General features: G+C 45.4%; 2 protein-coding genes across 12 annotated transcripts in view; one reads left to right on the forward strand and one right to left on the reverse strand.

Moving 5' to 3' along the window:
• WIPF3 (WAS/WASL interacting protein family member 3) overlaps positions 1–15,523 on the forward strand; it is a 47,790-nt gene extending 32,267 nt beyond the window's left edge. For all 9 annotated transcript variants that reach the window (XM_065665967.1, XM_065665969.1, XM_065665964.1 and 6 more), the window contains 6 exons: positions 8,272–8,404; positions 9,034–9,162; positions 10,657–11,379; positions 12,864–13,010; positions 13,679–13,780; positions 14,721–15,523. In XM_065665967.1, the coding sequence (XP_065522039.1) occupies positions 8,272–8,404; positions 9,034–9,162; positions 10,657–11,379; positions 12,864–13,010; positions 13,679–13,780; positions 14,721–14,761 (1,275 nt within the window). In that variant the 3' untranslated portion in view covers positions 14,762–15,523. The remainder of the gene's footprint in view (positions 1–8,271; positions 8,405–9,033; positions 9,163–10,656; positions 11,380–12,863; positions 13,011–13,678; positions 13,781–14,720) is intronic.
• SCRN1 (secernin 1) overlaps positions 14,685–18,146 on the reverse strand; it is a 41,652-nt gene continuing 38,190 nt past the window's right edge. Inside the window, exon 10 of one of the 3 annotated variants that reach the window (XR_010609843.1) lies at positions 14,685–15,456. The gene's annotated coding sequence lies outside the window, so the exon portion shown is untranslated. The remainder of the gene's footprint in view (positions 15,457–18,146) is intronic. The other 2 variants (XM_065665977.1, XM_065665978.1) reach the window with 2 other exon arrangements.

Consider the following 18,146-nt stretch of genomic DNA (forward strand, 5'->3'; position numbering starts at 1 on the left):
TGGGCTAAGTGCAGCTGAAATCTTTGAGAATGCTTTGTTCCAGCCAAAATAAAGGAAACTGGTTTATAGTGTTTTAAATAATGTATCACATCTCATACCAGTCTGCTGTCATACAGAAGTGAGAGGCAATTATATAGAAAAAAATGGTGTGCCTTTGTGTGGTTTATGTCACTTAATTTTCAGGTAGTGGAAAGTGTGGGATTACTTAGCTGTGGCATCTTGAAGTGTTGCTGCTTTAGCCTTCTATTCTCGTAGTCAACAAATGCAGGAGGGGTAAGTGAGAGATAGGAAAGGTTTGGAAAGTGTAAAGAAAACCTAAATACTAACATTGCTCTGTGTGTTTCATGTGGACAGATACAAGAGCATGTGTGTTCACATGCGCTAATCTTGAATGCTTTACTTGAGATCTCTGAGGTGAGCACATTTAATGTATTTAGGTGGTGATTTCAGTTTTGCAGGTTTCTTCACAATGTTGTGTGTTGTTCATGTCTGCATGGAATGAAAAGCATTTAAATTTATTGCTCTTTTTTTTGCTCTCTTTCGCATGTGTAATTTTCATATGAAAGTATAGAAATTGCAGCATGTCCCAGAGGTACCAGTGTAAACAAACAAACCTGTGCGGTAGAAGCAGCCTAGCTGCAGAGAGCTAATAGGTTAATTTACCATTCTAACCACAAGGTAATATTGCCCTGGAAAAGCAATACACAGTGGCTACATATTAAATTCCATCTGTCAATTAATGCTACACTTGTAGCTTTTTAATTAAAAGAGAACCCAGAATTATAGCAGTACTTGAGTTGGACTTCCCTGCATGGCTGGAAGGTGACATTGCAAGAAATGTTATTTCTCACTCTTTTCCTGTCTTGGGCTGACCATAATTTTGCATGGATGCTGAAAGGCATTTCAGAAAGATCAGTAGCTTCTATACAGGTAACTGGGTGGGGAAAATGCCCTACTGTTCTTAGAATGTGATACAATTTGTGATACATGTAGGTTCTGACATGTTGAATATTTTGTCATCAATACTCAAAGTAGTCATTGTGGGGACCCAGCTATGCTAGACAGTGAGAACAAACAGCGGTAGCATCACCAGCTCTCCCAACAGTATATTCAGCCTCATGCTGCTTGATGTTTCCATTGCAATGCCAGGGTCTCAGTTTTCCTGTTTATATAAGAATTTTTCCTTCCGTTGTCATCGATGCAGAGGAAAAGTTGGGAATGTGAATAAAAAAGGAATTAGAAATCAAAAGGTGAAATTCAGATTTATTTTTGAAGCCAGTCTCAAGGTATTTTTGGTATCTGACTTAGGATCTTTCTGAACTGCTGAGAAACACTTCTAGAGGAGTTTTTATTTCACACTGCCCCCATTTTCATGGCTTCTGTTACTGCATACTTTCTTTTAGTGAAAGAACAGCCAGAATTTGTATTTAAAACGCGTGTGTCGGAAGGTTAAATACCCACAGAAAAGCTAAATGGCTCAGCAGGTATAAACCATCATATTGATTCTGTTGTGCTTTTGCATTCAGGCACAGAAATTTTGCAACCCACACTGGAAAACTTGAAGTACACCTTTGTTAATAAGCCCACTGCTCCATTACTAACAGGACCAGTTGAACCTTTGAGTAGACAAGATTTTACATTGTCTGATGGAGTGATGCTAACATAAAATGAAGAGGGCTTTACTGGGCATAGTAGTGTTTGGAATGAGCACTGGAATGCAGGTGTAGAGCAGAGAAACTCCTGCTATGCTATTCTGTCATCTTTTGTTCCTGCCACTGTTTCTGCTGGTACACTTCGAGCAGGTAGACGCTAGAGCAGAGCAGGCACTGGGCTCTGCTCGCACTGAAACGCCTCAGCATCTGGGACTAATGCCAGGACTAGGTGGTGGCTAGAACCCCGGGAAGAGGTCTGTAACAACTCCTGCACGGTACTTCCCTTGCTAGAAGTTGAGGAACAAGGCTAGTGTAGGCACAGCCTATCTAAGTACACACATTGCTCAATGACCTTTTCAACCTGGCAGGTTCAGATTGCAGAACTTTGTGTGATGGAGACTGAGATCACAGTTAATCATTATTGAGCTGGGTGTAGATGGGATCGTGAAATGCTGGTCCTGTCATTCTCTTGAAACAATGCCTTTATTGGCTGCCAGGAAGCTATTTGGCAGGTCCCCTTGCATGGTTTACCTCAGAAAAGTTGGCTGGAGGGTGACCACTCGCATGGGAAGCGTCTGGAGCTGAGCTTGCTCGAAGGCTGAGAGGCTGCCGTGTTTAGCCATGTAGACCAAGTGCCAAGAATTAATTAGTTTCATCGTATGCTACACAGCAGAAACACAAGAAGCAGCTCCGATGTTGCGATTGACTGTGCAGGTGGAGTCTTGTGCTGTGGCGAGGTTTCCCATCATTAAAAAGCTTTAAATCAGAGGTCAGCGTTCTATTGTGAATAGATGAACCCAAACTCACACGTACCAGATCTCACAAGTTTCTTTATAAGCAAACAGGTTAAAATACTTAAAATGAAAGCAGCCACATGCTTTGTTGTTGAGACTTGTTGGATTTTTCCTTAAGCTGGACAGGGAGATTGTTTTGATTATTTTACTTTGCATTTGACAGTACATGCGTGAAACCACACCTGATGCATATTTAAAGTAACTTTAAGAAGGATGACAATACTCTATTGTACTTCTGTTTGTGACTTCCTGGAAACTGGGTTTATTTTGTTATTTTAATAAGCTTTCTGTTGCAGTTGCATTTCTCGGCACATTCTCAGGGGAGGCTTTGGCTGCTGCTCTGGGAATTCATTGTAAAAGCAATGCTCCTGCCTGCTGGGCAAACTGCTGCTGCTGCAAATACAGAATCATGAATTCTTGGCATAATTCTGATCTATTAATTTCACCTTGGGAAAACAAGTTCCTCTGGGGTTTCAGATTTCATGTTGGGCCACAAAAGCGTAGATGACTTCTATAATCCTATGTTATGTCAAGGAAGATATCCTGGCTAGCTAGCACTGAGATTCCTGGTCATCTTCCATATTCTACCTTGCTCCAAAACAACCTCATTCTTATATTACAAGATTAGGACATTGTAGCTTGTTAGAATGTTCTGGTATCTTGCTGTCGATGTATTCTTTTGCTGTTAATTCTTGTTTGGAAAAGGGTGCAGTCTTTAAAGAGTTTAATTCATGTAAATACATTAGTCCTGATGGTTACAGAGATCTCCTTATGGAGCATTCGTGGTCAGGAGCTTGTGGTTAAGTGAAGTTACAGAGTAAGTTGCTTGCAAGCTGATCTTCCCTGTTCTTAGTCCACTCATTTTCATCACCAGTGTTCCCAGAAGGGTATTTTAGCTGGACGTTGCCCCTTAAGGCCCTCACTGTATGTCTGTGCCCTCCAAGACTGTTATGAGCACCAGCCCTGTGCCTGGCTTTCCTTCAAAGGAGCTGGAGCCTTATGGCTGGATGGGGATGCACTCATCCTCTCTCCCTCCATTCTCTCCTACTTGGAGAGCCTTGCTGTGCCATATGGGTGCTGAGAACAACCACCATCCTTCCTCAGATGATTTACCAGCCCCCAACAAGCTGTGTTTTCCTCTCCATATTCCTTCTGACGTGACTCACATACAGTGTCACACAGCTACCTTCACCTTCTTTCCTGATCAATCTATATATGTCTACACCAGAATTCTACTTATTGCTAATATAGGAGTAATATTTGGATGGGGACTTTTGTTATATTTCCAGTTGTTCAGGCTCTTCCTTAATGCTTTGCAGGTCCTTGAATTAAGGTTAGGTGTTTCAGTTTTGTCTCTCTATTGGTGGATGATTTCTTTGGCCAGACTTGGCACTGTCACATTACTGACCATATTTTCTATGCAACTATAGCTGCTTTTGCCTTGTCTGCTGTTCTACATGCTGATATTAATTGTCTATTGCCATGTTTGTACACTTTTTCTTTTGCGTTTCTTAATGTAAGTTTGGCATCTGAATCATGCTGACTTGGATGCCAGAGAGGGCCAGCACTGGCCCAGGAACTCTTGTTTCCATGAATGTGTGCGTGTCTGTGATCCAGTATCCCTTACCCTAGAGCTTTCTGTTCATCCTTCTTTCATAGAATCATAGAATGGTTAGGCTTGGAAAGGACTTCAAGATCATTTCTTTCCAAACCCCTCATCTGGTTCTAATTCCCATCTTTATCTTGCTGCAACGTCTTTCCCTTCTTCAAAAGCCAAACCTGGGGGGTTGCACACTGCACTGGTGAAGATGCCTTGGCTCAGCCCCTGTCTGTGCAGGTTTGGCCAAGCATGGCAGAGAAAAAAATAATACAAAGGCAAGGGCTTGTTAAGGGGTGTCCTCAAACTCTTCTTTTACCAAAATACATGCTGCTTATGCCTTGTGCCAGCGTCTGTGACCTGCAATACCTGCCTGGAGTCCAGAGGATTTTCCCTTTTTTGTTCTGAAAGGCAATAGTTAGCACTACTATGAACTTCCTCAAATGCCTGGTGCCTTCTGCATTTACATCAGTTTAGTATCTGAGCATGTATACTTCTTAAATATTTTAAGTATTATGGGAGCCCAGAGGGTAGGTCAATGCTCCCATCTGTCTTGCAAGATGTAAGGTGACTTTCCCAAGGTGATGCAAGCACCTCAGCAGTCATACACCCAGAAGTGGAGATCACTGCCACGGATTTCAGTCCATTTTCCTTAAAACCAAAAGTCTCTCAGCAAGTAATTTGCCTCACACAATCCAGTTTGGGGTGTTAAGATTGTGATTAATCAGAACCAGACTTTGTGTGGTCCGTATATACAGCATAAACAGAGCTATTCTCCTAAACAAAATGACTCACACAGAATTCGTAAATGGAAGAAACTGTTATGAACCATGGGCTTCCTGCCCACTGCAAGGTGCTGCATGTCAGTAAGTAGTTCTGCATGGGGCATAATGACTTGTGCTTCACAAAACCCACTTCTGCCAGAGAGGATCCAGCCCTGATCTGAAGCCCAAGGAATTGATAGTCTGCTGCCACTCGCAGCTCTTTGCTGCACGGGACTGTCAGTCTTGCTGCTCCCATACTTGCTGCTTTCTAATCAGAGCTTCCCTGGCTGTGTCTTCCATTAATTCACCAAATCCCTGTCTCTGCTGAGTCCTCACCAGCATTTCCCTGTGAAGGTCAGTGTGTTGTGCAGGCAGATCACCTTCGGGTGGATTTCGGGGCTGGCAGACCACACTGAGCTGCTAAAACCTGAACTGTTTCCTCCATCCTATTTGAATACTGCTTTGGCTGTTTCCTGTGCAGCTTCAGTTTTCCAACGTTGCTTTAGAGATCTGCAGGCCAGAACTGAACCTGTAATTTAATTTTTGCTCACATGATTTTTTCTGAAAGGGTAAAACATCTCAGAGGAGTGTGCTATCCCTTCTTGCCACAGCACTGTGCTAGGAGGTCAGGCACACTGCTGGAGCCCATTGCCAGGTTCAGGCTTGTGGCACTCTGGACGCAGGCTTTCCTCTCAGAGGTATGGCCAGAACTTTTCATCCAGCTGTTTTCAGCTTATATTTGCATATTATGCATCTTCTGGGGTTTTGTTATTTTCCCTTCATTATTTTCTCCCCCAGTGGTGGAGGAGCATGCTTGGATTTGTTGTCCTTTTCTCAGCTCCTCAAGCTGCAGTGGTTTGGATCTCTGTATAACCGTGCTGTCCTCATCCATTTCTCTGCCAATCTCAGTTATCAGCTGCAAATTTTGAAATGCTTATTTCCATCACTGGTGATTTACACTCTGGAATGTCACTCTAGATACTGTGATTTGATGGTATTTTCCTGTTTACAGGTACAATGCTCAAGCATTGACCCTATACCTTACTCAAGGGCAAAGCTGAGTATGTAATTTGGAACACTGAAGACAGAACTAGTGGAGTCTGGTGAGATGAAAAGGGAGGAGTTCACTCACATCCAGGCTATCTGCATATGTGGTTTGATCTGTTCTATTTCCAAGAATGTATTGAATGTGCCATTCTTTGTGTCTGAAATAGCAGCAGAATAACCTAGTGGTTACTAAGGTAATGAGAACCCACCGTTCTCTAACCAATTCATGTAAACAAAGTATGGAATTTAATTTCACCCTGTGTTACCTGAGGCAGCTCTGGCATCTGATAAAACAACTGATCTTCACATTCTTCTCTTCCCTCCTGATTTTCACTGAAAGATGGAGATGTTTCTCATTGTGTAAATAAATGTGGCTGCCCTGCAGATGGCAGGGTAGAAAGCAGCCTCAGGATTACATCTTTTGTCTTGCAGCTGGCTTTCCTCGGTGACTCAAAATGTATTTGTCTTCATGCTGAAACGCTTCTATTGCATGTGATTAGGATTGAGGATTTGGCACCCATAGAGTTCCTCTTTTTTTTTCTTGATACACAACTTACATGTTTGGTATCTGTTCTCGTGCTATGGATTGCAGGCATAGCATGAGTGTGCATCCCAGATTAATTTCTTAATCGGTGGGAGGAAGGTTCCTTTCTGATTGTGTATCACAAAGGAATATGGTGAAAACACAGGTTTGCAAACACTGGGCATCAGTAGGTGAATGGGTGAGAGACTTACCTGGGGAAACAGTTACTGGCAGGGACTGCCACTGGCCTTGGGAGTGCAGGCAGCAAACAACAAATCCGAAGGAACTCTGGCCGCTGTGCAACCAGGCAACACTACACCCTGGAGCATCTTGACTTTGTAATGGAAAAAGAGAATCCATATCAAGCTACTCAGCAGCTAATCAATCACCCGAGTCCACCAGGCTGGGCAGGGAAGATTGTATCTCTCACGTACACAAGGGGGAAGAAGAAGCAGCTGGGGCACGGGATGGAGTTGTGCTTGAAGTAAGGGGGTTTGTTGAAAGAGAAAGGCATCTTGTTTGCTGCATTATGGGTCTGCAGAATAGTGCTGCTGCTTTTATGTGCTACAGATTGTGAACAAATTAATCTCTTAACCATGTTACAGTGATATCAAGTCATGGGTCGGTCATGAATACAACCTGTCACATGTGGGGTATTTTAGCCTAATAGCTATTGGCATATGAAGACTTCATGTTCCAGTAGCCTATCTGCTCAGAGAAGAGGATCAGTGAGATGAAGTGGACAGCTGGCATAATATACGGACACTTGAACCCGGAAACAAAAAGACAGCTGCTGGATCTAATTTTAAACAAGTCTTGATCAGATCCATCTAGATCCCGGTTGTCCTGATACAGCAAAGTCACTAGCGGGAGCAGAGAGGTGTGAAGTTGAAGATACGGGTAGAAAGCTTTTGTGAGAAGGGGAATCGCCCTCTTGCAGTTATGGTATTTCCATTTCTCACAGTGAGTATTGTCACCTTACAGAAAATGCGAGTGGAAAGAGTTCCTGGCTGACCTAATGCTGCTTGCACTGGCAGCTTTTCTGGGCCGGCTTAATGGGCAGTGGGGCAGGCTGTCCCGTGAGCACAAGGGCAGGCAGCGCTGCTTCAGGTTAGGAAGCCGTGTGATAGTGGGGGGGGCTCTAATATTTTACAATAATATAGGTTACAGCCTCGGCCAGGTTTTAATTCGGAGTTTTACATCAGGTGTCAGGAACGCGGCGGGCACTAGCAGCGGCCTGGAGTGCCATCTAGTGGGGCTCTGCGAGGCTAGCTTGGGTTTGGCTTGGTTTTGTCAGGTACAAAAATAACCACAAGTGAAGTTGCATTGGTATAATTCTTCGGTTAAGATGAGGAAATCTGACATCTTATTAATTCAGCAGCTGGACAAGTATTTTCGATTTTGGTTTTGCTTTCAGAATGCTATGATCAAGTTGGTTTTTTTGTTTTCAAGGAATCATAGAATAATGGAATGGTTTGGATTGGAAAGGACATTAAAGATCATGAAGTTCAACCCCCCTGCCATGTGCAGGGACACCTCACACTAAACCATGTCACCCAAGGCTTTGTCCAGCCTGGCCTTGAACACTGCCAGGGATGGAGCATTCACAGCTTCCTTGGGCAACCCATTCCAGTGCCTCAACACCCCTGCAGTAAAGAACTTCCTCCTTACATCCAATCTAAACTTCCCCTGTTCAAGTTTCTGTGTTGAACTTTCAGCCTTCCTGCCTCCTGTACAACTGGATCCTGTTCTTGTTGATTCAACACAAAGGCCTTGAACTGTTGGCTACCAAGAATGGTTAATTTCTAATATTCTACCCTGTGTTTGCTCATGAGTCCTTTTGAAGCTTCCATTTCTGTGTGTGCCTGCCATCTAATGCTCTTGTTGCCCACAGGCAAGTTCAGAGGTACCAAAGCTGCAAAAGGAAGACCAAAAGGCACGGAATGCACTCTTAGCTGATATCCAGCAGGGAACTCGCTTAAGAAAAGTGACTCAAATCAACGACCGCAGCGCACCACAGATTGAGAGTAAGTGTGTGCTCCTGAGCAAGGTCCGGGATCCTGAGCAAGGCCTTCAGTCGTGGAGGTCAGCTGGAGGGTGTTCAAACTGGAGGGCAGGTTTGAAGTTCAGCAAAGGGCTGCATCTCCACAGGGCTTTAGGGTGCAGAAAGGGGACACTTTCTAAACTTGCATGCTGCTCTAAGATCAGTAACTATGAACACTTCATAATGTAACTGGCTCAGTAACTGATCACCTTAACAGGGATTCCTCATCCCAAAAAAACACACATAATGAAATCTTTGAGAGTTTCTCAACAAAATGTTTAAGTGGGAACTGTTGGCTCTAGCAGAAAAGTTGTTCTTTACTAATGAGAACAAAAAATAGCAAGGAAATCTGGAAGCATAAATGTAATGCTGGCTAGCACAACTTTTCTGGTGTCAATACTGATGTGAGATTAAAAAGCACCAAACAGTACTTTCCCCAAGATACAGATCAGAGAGTAATTAATGGCAGTTTACTGTATTACCAGTAACTTTCCTTGCTGAGTGCTTAAAGAGGGAAAAGTCTGGTCTTGGCTATGTTTGGTGCCAAGTTTAGCAGTGTGAGGATGAAGTGACTTTCTGATACACCCTGGGGTTTTTTGTTCTTTTTAACAGAGCCCAAAGGAACTAACAGAGATGGAGTTAGCCCAGCCGGTAACAAAAGTGGCCCTCAGCAGCCCCTGGGAGGCTTATTTGCGGGTGGCTTTCCTGTCCTCAGACCAGCAGGCCAGAGGGACATGTCAGGTAAGGGCTTCATTTGTGTCTAAGAATAGCTGGGGGGAAGTGTGATTTGGGGTATAAGTACTTCGGCGTGAGCTTTGATTGATTTCTACAGGGGCTTTTTCTGAACCCTTAGCTCATCATGTACTCACGGAAGGCTCAATTAATAATGTGCTTAAAATCATCTTTCTAGACCTCAGCTGCCTTATTCCTTAAAACACAAATAATGAGCTGTCTCTGAATGGGGTAGGAAAGAGATTGAATAGATTGTACAGAGTTTTGAGACTTTTTATATTAGCTTAATGAAAACTTCTAACTGTGCCTCGAATAGAGTACTAAAATCTGAGCTTATCAACTTCAGCACAAATGGTAAGCGGTCCTATTTCCCTCCCTCCATTAGTGTATATTTCTATGTTGTTACAGGCTTGTGTGTTACTTTAAAGATCTGTATTTAAGATTTTTGCCCTCTGGCTTTTATAAAGCACAGCTTTGAACCAGAAAGGTAGCTTAGTGACCTGACAAAGAAGGTTCTTGCTTCACAAAGGCAGGAGGGAGGCATGTGTGGGAGCCCTACTGCTGCTTTCACCTCAAGAAGCTCCAGCACCAGTGAGGGGTGAGTCGTAGACTGGCAGACAATGGCCCCTGGCACTGCTGGGCAGCTGGTGCCTGCTCAGGCAGCACAGAGCAAAGCAGGTATGTGCAGGGAAAGACAGACCTTGGCTCTACATCCAGGGCTGTTTGTTTCTTCCTGGAAGGCAAACCCAGGATGCACAGCACTGCTTGTGCTAGGGCTTCCTCATACAGCACCACCTGCAGCAGCGGCTGTGAGTTGTTGAATAATTTCAATGACCATGCCTATCAGACTATGTGAATATAGAATTGATGCCTTTTTTCACATCTTGCTTTGTGAAAAATCCTTGATATTTAATCAGCAAAATATGTTTTGTAAGGTCAAGTGTTCGGACATTCGCTGTTGAAAAGGAAACATCTGAACCTGTGCATTATGGGAAGCCTTTGGGCCCTGCTCTTAAGACTTTGGCTTTTATCTGTGGGATTGGGATTTATGTAAAGTTGGTGTGAAGTTTTTAATCGTAAGTGAGCACTTCAAGGGTGCAAGTTGGTGCATGTCAGTCTACTTGTGCGCTTTGAGGCCTTTTCGCTAGGGCCCTCGATTCCTTCAAGCAGACGGCTCACCAATGTTCAGCAGGCTGTACCAGGCACGTGGGGCTGGCACGAAGATCCAGGCCTCTGCAGAAAAGCTGCTTCTCCGTAAACTGTTCCATTTTGCAGGACCTGACGAGCAGGGAGGAGAGCAGATTCCCTGGTGCTCACTGGAAGCCACCACCTCCTAAACCCCGTTACACCAGGGGCAACATGTTGGATTATGAGGTGTTTGGGGAGAATTAGTCACTGGGGGCCACCACCGGGGAGGGGAAGATGAAGAGCTTGCCCTGCGCGGTGTTTTGCCTGAGGAGCGGGACCAAAAAGCCAATGCATAACGTGTTACCTCTTTTCCAGCTGGGAAGCCCGGGCAGCTCCCTGGGATCCGTCCAGCGGCTCCCAAGCCTGCTGCCCCACCGAACAGCAGCGCTGCCAAGGCGAGCAGCGTCCCCTCGCATCCCACCGAAGGCCCCAGGGCAGCTGCCCCACCAGATCCCCCCAGCGCCCCCCGAGGACCCGGCACGGTGCCCGGGCGGCCCAGCCTGCCGGCCCCCCCTCCACCGCCTCCTGCTTCCAGCAAACCTTCCCTCACCTTCCCCCCTCCTCCCGCTGTGCCCCCCCCAGCAGAGCGCCCCCCCAAGGGGGTGTCCCCCAGCGCGGCCCCTCCTCAGCCTGACAGACTCACTAAGCTTCAGGCAGGTGCTCCACATGCACCCCCGCCACCTCCTCCTCCTCCTCCTCCTCCGCTGCCCTTCGTGCCCCCCTGCGGGTTTCCAAGCAGGACAGCCGATGTCCCGGCTGCTGCTCCCACCCCAGCTGAAGGCAGGGATTGCCTGCCCCCCACCCCGCCGCCCCACGCGCACCCCCTGACCTCCAACAGGCTCTCCTTCCCGCCCTCCCCAGCCTTTACCAGCGCGGACGTGCCCCCGCCGCTGCCCCCCAAGTCTCCCAACCTGCTGTCCCAACTCCACAAGCCAAGCAGCATCCAGTCCTTGCCGCTCCCTCCCACCCCCGGCCTCCCGCAGCCCCCCGCAGCGGTGGCACCAGAGACCAGGAAGAAGAGGCCCGGCCGAGGCACGGGTGAGAGCGGCATGCTGGAATGCTGGAAGATGGGGGGCTTTTCCTTCCCTTTGGCCAGTCATGGCATTGCACTGGTGGCTGGAGAGCTTGGACGGGTGAGGTGAGGAGCAGGGACAGCTGAAGATGAGGTCCATGGCATGGGAGGAACACCGGTAGCTTGCATGGCGTGCATGCGAGATGTCAGGTTCTTCTTAGCACATGTGGAAGCAACATGCTGATCAGTGAAAGCAACGTATTAGGACTGCTGGGCTGCTTCCTGCCTTTGTGTTGGCATTGCTGCATCTGCAGCAGTCTCCTAACACTTAGGTAGGGCAGTAGAGTGCATGCCACCGTGTCTGCCCCATCTGCAGCTGCTCAAGCACCAGCTTAGCCATGACATCCGTCTACTGCTGTACCCCTGCAGTCTGGCGCAATATCGGCAATGGCTGGGGAATGTCACAGGAGACAACAAAACAAAGATGGCGCAGCTCCAGCCACAGATGAGCAAAGGCAGCATGGGTGCAGTCCTCTGCTTTTCAGTAGAGGAGCAGGCAGTGCCTCCTGTGATGAAGGCAATGGGGCCAAAGGTTTCTCCGACTACTTGGGGAGCAGGGATATGAGCTATTAGTGTGCCCTTGAGCAGATGGAGGGCAGTTATCAGACTTCCCTGATATAATGAAGATAATTAAAAAAAAATGAGGCTAGATCTGTGTGGGTTTGAGAAAAGGAGACAGCGACTTAATAAGGCACATCTGAGCACAACGTTCTGTACCCCGTGCTTCAGCAGGCACGTGTCGAGGGGAAGATTACTGGTTCCCTTTGACAGCCCTGGGAAAGGCCGTGTGCAGGTCAGGGGCTTCCTGATGGGGGTTAATGCTGCTCAGGGACTGTCTGATGAGCCATTATTTTATTGAGCTGTATCTATACCGCATGCTGGCTCAGCTCTCAAGATTTCCATCAAATTAGCCTGCCTGTCTCCTGGCTGCCCAGGGGGAGCAGCAGGTTGGAGAGGCCTTGGGCTCCTTCCCCCTTACACAGTGCCCGTGGTAGGTGTGCCCAGAAAGTACAAACTTTGCGGCTCTTGCAACTGGTCAGCGAAATGCACAAGAACAATGGTAATATCACTGCATGGCTGCCAGGGTGTCAGGAAATTGTTTTCTTTTAGAAATACCATTCAGCATGGTTGGATTGGCTTGGGTTGTTTTTTTTTTCATTAAAGAGACTGCTTGTTCTTGTGAAAGTGGAATGATAGTCTTCCCATCTGAACGGGACTAAACCATACTGCAGAATGTTGGACTTTCCTTAGAACTAGAACTAGCATAGTGACTTTAATACTTAATACTCTAAATCCATAGTCAGGCTCAACAAACAACAGCTATGAAGCTGGGTATGTTTGCCCCCAGTATTGCGTTCCTTCTACGCTTCCCCTCCTCTTCTGCAAAGCTTATGCTTGGTTTGCTAAGTCACGGTGATGTTTATGCACTGGTCTGCTACTGCTTTTTCAGGAACTGGTGCTGGGAAGCTAGTCACACCTCCACAGCCACCAGCAAGGTCACCTACAACGGAGCTTACCAGCAAGCCTGGAGTCTCAGCCTGGGCTGCAGCTCATGACCCCTACCCACCACTTAAAAATGGAAACATGCACATCATTGGTAATATCCTCTAAACCAGATCTCTCAGCCTTAGTTAACAATTTCAGTATAAAAGCCTGTGTGTCTCAGACCTCAAAAAGTCAGTCAAGACTTTCTCACAGCATTAACAGGGTGGTATAACCAGAGCCATTAGAAACAGTTTTGTACAGCCTTATATAATGAGAGAAAATTAAGGCTTTTCACGCAGGCTTTGAATCATCCAGTAGATGAGAAAAGCATGAGCTACCTGCAGAATTATTTAAGATTGTGAAGAGTTGCCATAATGTCCTTACATTACTGTTCTTAAAACCAGTTTGTGGATATTTAGTAGCTTCAATACTACAGAGCAAAGACTGCTAAGAATTATTTTTGTGGTCTGATGAACTGGCCATTCATTCACAGCTAAATGGCTTGACAAACCACCTAGGAATTACCTCTGCACCGCAATATCATCAATGCAGGAAACTAGAACTGCAGCCAGGAGCTTAACTTCAGTTAGTAGCAGGCAGTGTTTGCAATTAAGCCAGAAAACTTGGATGGCTCACAGAAGTACTCACCAAGATTGGTTATACAGAATGAGCCACTATCAATTCCAGGGGAAAATGACTAAATTGAAATGACTTGTGGCATTTTTGTTTTTAAGTTTATCTCTAACAGTGACTGATGTTTATTTCTCTGAAACTTCCCAGATGACTTTGAATCTAAATTTACTTTCCATTCTGTGGAAAATTTCCCCCCACCTGATGAATTCAAGCCATTTCAGAAAATCTATCCCAGTAAGATAGCTAGAGGTAAGTGTGTAAACATGAGAAGATCTGATAATTATCCAACAGGACTAGAAGCAGGGAGTGAAAATAAAGAACAGAAAGCAGCATTAACTTGAAGAACTGGGCTGCCAGCATAGGCGTAGAGAGTAATGGGATTTGTTACAGTGGTAACAGGGACCAAAGATATAATGAAAAGCTCTTAATTAATTAAAGTCTTAGGAGCTAAAAATAAAATTATGTGGCTTGGCATGCAGGCTGTGTTCTGTGGAGTGTTGAATTGAATTTGCAGAGCCCTTAATGTTAAGAACAATGGTGTCACATAAGCAGACTTCGGCAGATACTGAGTTGGGTTTTTTGTAAAATCACAAAAGAAAGGTGACTTGATCAGTGTCTTCCATCATGTGTTTTGAGTTAAATCCTGCACATGGTGTTTTACATACCTGAGTAACAAAGGGACTTAGTACCTGAGCCTTGTCGGGAAAGTAATGAACAACTGAACCTTGCTTCTCCTTTAACTTAAAAACTGGGTATCAGGTCACTGTGGTAAGAGCAAAAGTTCACCTATCCAGCTTTGAAAACTGGTAGTTGAAGGTGCTGAAAGATCTCATGCCTATATTCTGCTTTTTATAAACCCCTGCCTTTTCCGTATTGTTAGCTCCAACTATTTATGTTCAACTTTAAAAGTTGAAGGGGATTTTTCTCTTTCCATGTCAAGGTACTTTGCATGACTTTTCATAGCAGCCTCTGTCAGTCTAAATTGTCTGCTGTATGATGAGATCAGAGACTTTTCACTGAAGGGCTACGGAGAATAAGCAATATATATGTCTGTATATATATAGATACGTATCAGTTCAAGGATTAGACGTAAATGCAGCATCCCTGCTGTACAGCTGTGTCCAAAATACATACCCCAAAAATGTATCTATCTATCTCCTCTGATTAAACCTCTCCTATCTATTTACAGATCCCTCCAAAAATCCTCCATTAAGAACACACGTTAGATGAGAAGAGTCTTCGGATGCTCTCTGGATTAGTATTCAAAAAAGAACATCAAAATAATATCTGAAACAGAGGGGTTCCCATTACAGTGATAGAGACTGTATTTGAATTGCAAGTGCTGCACTGTTAACATTCTATAGACTGGAACAGCAATGTACATGATGCTTTTTGAACTGGACTACATACTACAGGAGTGTTAGTACAGGCTTTTAAATTACTGTATATAGGTGGATATTTTTTAAGCAAAGCAGCATAAAATTGAAATTCTTTGTAGTGTTGAAACAATTCTCAATCATGCTGACACATTACCTCAGGATACGTTTTTGCATTACATGCCTGGAGTTAATTTTTCCCCTTCCATCATAATTTTAAAGTATCTTAGAAATTCTCCAGTTATTATTCAGCCATTTTTCAGTGAACTGCCAGAAACTAATGTGCTACCTTTAGTCTCTTTGTATGGTCCTTTATTTCTTCTATTCTGCCTATCCTCAGTTTGCAGCAGAATGTCACTTTCATGAACAGATGGGCCCACAATCCTCTTCTCATCAAGCATGAAGAGGACAGAGATGACCAGGAGCTGTGGCTGCTGTTGAGCCTACCTCCTATTGAGTACAGATCCTTATAGGATAGTGTCTGAAGAAGCCCAGCTGGGTAGGATGGTCATGGACTTGACTTGAGAAGGAAGATGGAACTTTTCCAAACTGGAAGAAAAGAGAAGTTGTTCTACTGTAAGCAAAAAAAAAAAAAAAAACCAAAAAAAAAAAACCCCACAAAAAAAAAAAAAAAACCAAAAAACCCAAAACCCCAATGGTGTATGTGAATACACATGCCACGAAATACATATGTAAGGGCAAGTGTCCTGTATTTTCCGGCTGGCCAAGTGGTTATTTACCATTTTGTGTGACAGATTGTCTTTAGCCAGCAATTCAATTAGGAGACCTTTGGATGAGTGGTCCAAAGCCTACATTTTAAACAGGCAACTAGAGCTACTATTGTTCACACAAGGCAGTGAGGATTTGTCGTCCAAAATACACCACGTGGAGCAAGCACTCCCCAAGGATAGAGTTGGCTGAAAAAAGGTAACAACCTAGGAGGATGACCATGAGCCAGCAATGTGCTCTTGCGGCCAAGAAGGCAAATGGCATCTTAGGGTGCATTAGAAAGGGAGTGGTTAGTAGGTCAAGAGAGGTTCTCCTCCCCCTCTACTCAGCCTTGGTGAGGCCGCATCTGGAATATTGCGTCCAGTTCTGGGCCCCTCTGTTCAAGAAGGACAGGGAATTGCTTGAAGGAGTCCAGCGCAGAGCCACAAAGATGATTAAGGGAGTGGAACATCTCCCTTATGAGGAGAGGCTGAGGGAGCTGGGTCTCTTTAGCTTGGAGGAGACTGAGGGGTGACCTCATCAATGTTTACAAATATGTAAAGGGTGGGTGTCAGGATGATGGAGCTAGGTTTCTTTCAGTGATATCCAGTGATAGGACAAGGGGCAATGGGTGTAAACTGGAGCATAGGAAGTTCCACGTTAACATCAGGAAGAACTTCTTTACTGTAAGAGTGACAGAGCACTGGAACAGGTTGCCCAGGGGGGTTGTGGAGTCTCCTACACTGGAGATATTCAAGGCCCGCCTGGACAAGTTCCTGTGTGATGTACTGTAGGTTACCCTGCTCTTGCGGGGGGGTTGGACTAGATGATCTTTTGAGGTCCCTTCCAACCCTTGGGATTCTGTGATTCTGTGATTCTGTTAACCTAGAGCAAAGACATGAGCTTCTGCTTTTCATATGCAGCCTGGGGTAAGGTCTTTGGAACGCAGATGTTCAGGTCTGGTCAAAAGAAATCTATTCCCAGCACGAATTACTCTTGTGCATTTCACTGCCTTAGGAGGAGTGCTGCCAGCAGCTTAAGGGCGGTGCTCCTTACCCTTCACTCAGCACTGGTGAGACCACACCTGGACTTCTGTGCCCAGTTCTGGGCTCCTCAGTACAAGAGATATGGACATGCTGGAGAGAGTCCTACAAAGGGCACAAAGGTGATGCAGGGATTGGAGCATCTCTCCTATGAGGAAAGGCTTAGAGAGCTGGGACTGTTTAACCTTGAGAAGGGAAGGCTCAGGAGCATCTCATCAAAATGCATAAATACTGAAGGGAAAGTATAAAGGTGGATCCAGGCTATTTTCAGTGGTGCCAAGTGGCAGGACCAGAGGCAATGGGCACAAAATTGAAACACAGGAGGCTCTGCTTGAACATTGGGAAACACTCTGTGATTGTGAGGGTGACTGAGCACTGGCACAGGTTGCCCTGGGAGGCTCTGGAGTCTTCATCCTTGGAAATACTCAAAAGCCATCTGGACACAGTCCTGGTCTGCCTGCTCTAGGTGACCCTGCTCGAGTAGGAGGGTTGGATCAGATGACCTCCAGCCATCCCTTCCATCCTCAACCATTCTTTGATTCCCCTTCTTACAGAAGTTGCTGCACTTGGGTTACAACAACCCCATGCAGGCTTGAGGAAGAGTGGCTTTATCTGGAAGTTTACTTGGTCCTGGTAAGGCTGCACCCTAAATAACACATTCAGGTTTGGGCCCCTCACTACAAGAAAGACACTGAAGTGCTGGAGTGGGTCCAAAGAAGGACAATGAAGCTGATGAAGGGTCTGGAGCACAAGTGTGAGGAGGAACAGATGAGAGAACTGGGGTTGCTTAGGCTGGAGAAGAGAAGGGAGGGGGGAGAGGGGGGGAAGGGGGACCTTATCACTCTCTACAACTACCTGAAAGGAGGTTGTACTGAGGTGGGGGTCAGTCTCTTCTCCCAAGTAACAAGCAATAGGACAAGAGGAAATGGTCTCAAGCTGCACCAGGGAAGGTTTAGACTGGATATTAGGAAAAAATCTCTTCACTGAAAGCATGGTCAAACATTGTAACAGGCTTCCCAGGGAAGTGACTGTACTCAAAAGAGGTGCAGATGTGGCACTTAGGGCCGTGGTTTAGTGTGGGACCGGGCAGTGCTGGTTAACAGACTTGATGATCTTAAAGGTCATACCTGTCTAAACAGTTATGATTCACCAGCCTTAAAAGGGCACTGCTGGTGCGAACAGCCAGGCTATTTACAGTTATGGCATTAATTTATATAATTGCTATAAATTCCCCTCAGTTACAACTGTAATAACATAGATCACAGGTAAAGATATTTCCCCATGGCCATGCCTTTGAACACAGCTATTGGGAAAAGACAGGTAACTGTGTCTTCACATATCTCTGCTTTTCTCTTTGTTCTTGCGGCAGCTCATCTGTGCTCCATCTCTTACTCGCATACATGTGCATGCTCATAGGGTGGAGACAGTGTAAGGGTAAGCAGCTCTTCACCTGCAGGCCTCTAAGAAAGCATCCTTAGTCTTTTCCTA

This window comes from Lathamus discolor, chromosome 2 (genome assembly GCF_037157495.1).
Source record: "Lathamus discolor isolate bLatDis1 chromosome 2, bLatDis1.hap1, whole genome shotgun sequence".
NCBI classification, from domain to species: Eukaryota; Metazoa; Chordata; class Aves; order Psittaciformes; family Psittacidae; genus Lathamus; species Lathamus discolor.